Source organism: Anopheles arabiensis, chromosome 2 (genome assembly GCF_016920715.1).
Source record: "Anopheles arabiensis isolate DONGOLA chromosome 2, AaraD3, whole genome shotgun sequence".
Classification (NCBI taxonomy): domain Eukaryota; kingdom Metazoa; phylum Arthropoda; class Insecta; order Diptera; family Culicidae; genus Anopheles; species Anopheles arabiensis.
The window spans coordinates 34933271-34936510 of NC_053517.1; the positions used below are offsets into that span (position 1 = coordinate 34933271).

Here is a 3240-nt window from a genome sequence, read left to right on the forward strand (position 1 = left end):
ACAGTTTTCAGTTTCTCGTTTTTTGTATTATACCATAGAAACAATGTATTTAGCACTCTTACAAAAATATTTCTTTTCCTTTTTTCGTTACGCAGTTCCGTTCACTCGCTGTTAACACATTGTATCAAGATCATCTTTAATGTTCATGCTTCTGCTGAAGCTATCGACTAAACTTTGTTGCACTTTACCTGAAACGAACCGGACATCTAGTCGCTCAAGCAGCGGTGGCCACAAATTAATGGCACGTTTCGTGAGCTAATTGTTTACCACCGTTGGGTAACGGTGGAGCGCATAATTATTTCTACCCATGAACTTAATTACACCGCCACCCATGCGGTTGATCTGCGAACGCTGATGGACCGCATCACTTTTTTTGTTCTACTGCGAGCCGAGCAACGCTTTAGGCGCGGACAAACACATCGATTTCGTCTCGAATTAAACAACGGAACAAGGGGGAGGCAAAACGGAGGCAACGTCTTTTTCTACCATGTCATCATCTCACCCCTCACCAGCCACCAGGGTAGTTTTTCATCGTTCCTACCTAGCACGGGTGACGATGCGAAAATCACTTCGGAAAACATTCTCCTTGGAACAAACACACTCACACACACACATTTACACGAGCACGCTCACTAACAAGAAGCTTCTGTGGAGCTGCCGAAGGAAAAGTTTTGTTCTACTAGCATGGGTTGCTTAATGAACCATTAAGTTTATTTTTCTTCGATGTTATGTTTAGCAGTGTGCAAACAAATTCCCGCTCACCAGCTTTTCTGCCCCGCGCACGACCATCCCAGCGTACCGGGCAACAGTGGAAGAAACGATGATTATGTTGTCTTTATCCCGGGCCCTTCGCAGGGTCATACCAACTTTCGACACCCTAATGGGGATAATGCTAAAACATGTTGCTCGTGATTGATTTGTCAACACCGATGATTGAGCGATAGTGTTGGTTGCCGCTGTTTTGGGGAGCGACAATTTCTTCCTCTATCATCCTCTCGCTAGCACTGACAGCAGACAGCGCGCGAAAGAGCGACAGGAAAACTCCGGGCAACGTCAAAACTTGATTCGCTCCGTACCGAAATTGTCTCTTGCTGCCGGAAGGGAGGTCACGGCTCTAGAATCGGTGACTCTCGTCTGTGTTAATTAATGAACATCGGTCAAACAGTCGGCAGCGAAGTAATTAGCTAGCATGGTGGAAGTGTAGTGTCATCATTGCAAAGCAATAGAAAAATGCTGCTTAATTGTTGGACCATTGCAACTAGAATATATCGTCTATAAAAAGGGCAACCGTTCATCAGATTCAACATCAGTGTGTTTCAAATCTTGTGTCGTCTCTCCGATCCAGTTGCAGGAGGAGTATTGATTTGAGGTTTGCCACATAGTTCTAGAACCATGAAGCTAGTGACCTTCGTGTTTGCTGCCTTGGTGTGCTGTTCCATGACATTGGGCGACACTACACCCCGCCGGGATGCAGAATATCCACCGCCCGAGTTGCTGGAGGCACTGAAACCACTGCACGATATTTGCCTCGGAAAGACGGGTGTTACTGAGGGTGAGTTCCAGCAATTACATTAGTCTGGCGTTCGGAGAAAGTGCGCCAACAGGGGCGTACCTCACTTTGCGAAATTGAACTTTGATTCATCCCCTTGCAGAAGCGATCAAGAAGTTCAGCGACGAGGAGATCCACGAGGACGAAAAGCTCAAATGCTACATGAACTGTCTCTTCCACGAGGCCAAGGTGGTGGACGACAATGGGGACGTGCATCTGGAGAAGCTGCACGATTCGCTCCCGAGCTCGATGCACGACATCGCGATGCACATGGGCAAGCGGTGCCTCTATCCCGAGGGTGAAACACTCTGCGACAAGGCGTTCTGGCTGCACAAGTGCTGGAAGCAGTCCGATCCGAAGGTAAATATGGCCGTCCGAGTTTTCACCAATCTCAAGCATTCCGGGCCAAGCCGACCGGCTTTGCCACGTCACATTTTAACCCTTCACGAAATCTATTTCATCGCGGCTACAACATTGCCGATTCGCCGAATCACACCAGCTTCGCCGAATATTTTCATCTCGCGTGGCAAGTTTTTAATTGAAAAAGTTTAACTTTTAATTGCTTCCGGCTAACGTGACACCGCTGGTGCGGGTCAGGCGTAGGGCGCCAAGTATGGTTTTACTTCTTGCCGTTTCGATGCAGGCAGTAAAAAAAATTCAGCGAAGCTAAAGTGCTTCATTTGAGATTGAAATTCATGCAATTGTGGGTTTTTTTGTTGTATTTCTTGGACTTAAATCGATGTGGTATTAGCTATTGAAACTACTTGCTGTGTTTTGATTATCCTATTTTTTCTCACTTTCTTTGCAGCACTATTTCTTGGTGTAAAAAACTCAAGAAACGGATCGTCCGACCACCGGCTAAAGGAATGTACGATCAAACGATCCACACCTTTCCCCCGACAAAGGATAATTCTTTTACCGTGGATCCTCGTGCGGACGCCAGCACGGACCGTCTCGTGGTCTGGAATAGTAATTAACCCATTTCGCTTGCATTCTGCACTGCACGTAGTTTCCCAACCCAACCTGTGACTAACCAACTTTAACGCAACCATTTGACGACGTGTCGCTCCCGCTATCCCGACCGCGGGCCGCGTCACTCACGGCGAAAGGGCCGAAATGGTGCGAATGAATGAAATTCAAAATTTAAACTACCCAAACTTCCACAGCTCAAAGCGCCCACTAACCCTTCTTGCTTCGTGTCTGCGAACAGGAACTCTGGAACTGCAGCTTACAAAAAAAATTGTATAAAAAAAAAAGAAATAAAACTTGAAAACTGCATACACTCTGACTGGTGGGCCGGCATTGAGAAACAACTGCAAAGCGAAACTATAATCAGACCGTATTTTCTTTTAATTACATTCGGGGAAAAACTTTCACCAAGTCTTACGTTGACTTTCGTTTGGCGAAGTTGGCTAGTTGGCAAGGAAAATGATTTCATGGTAAGCTTTTCCAAAGTGGGTTTGTCACTTTCTTTTGAAGCAGTGGATTGAGTGCGTTTCTTCAAATGTTTGCGATTAAGGTTAACCCAAGATGGCTTTAAGATGAGATTTTGAGATGAGAAAATCTGAAAATTCGCTACGATTTACTATTAATTTTGTAACTAAATTCGATATGTGTTGGTGAGGCTACTTTGGTTTCCGGAATCTCATGGTTTAGTTACAATGATTCCTAACACCTGAAGCGTCTTGACA

At 45.6% G+C, this 3240-nt stretch overlaps 1 protein-coding gene across 1 annotated transcript; it reads left to right on the plus strand.

Annotated features, from left to right (window-relative positions):
• The first annotated feature begins 1310 nt into the window (after nucleotides 1-1310).
• Nucleotides 1311-2827, plus strand: LOC120897186 (general odorant-binding protein 83a-like). Its single transcript, XM_040301858.1, has 3 exons — nucleotides 1311-1552; nucleotides 1653-1909; nucleotides 2358-2827. The coding sequence occupies exons 1-3, from the start codon at nucleotides 1393-1395 to the stop codon at nucleotides 2373-2375; spliced, it is 435 nt and encodes a 144-aa protein (XP_040157792.1). The 5' UTR covers nucleotides 1311-1392; the 3' UTR covers nucleotides 2376-2827.
• Nucleotides 2828-3240: the final 413 nt, after the last annotated feature.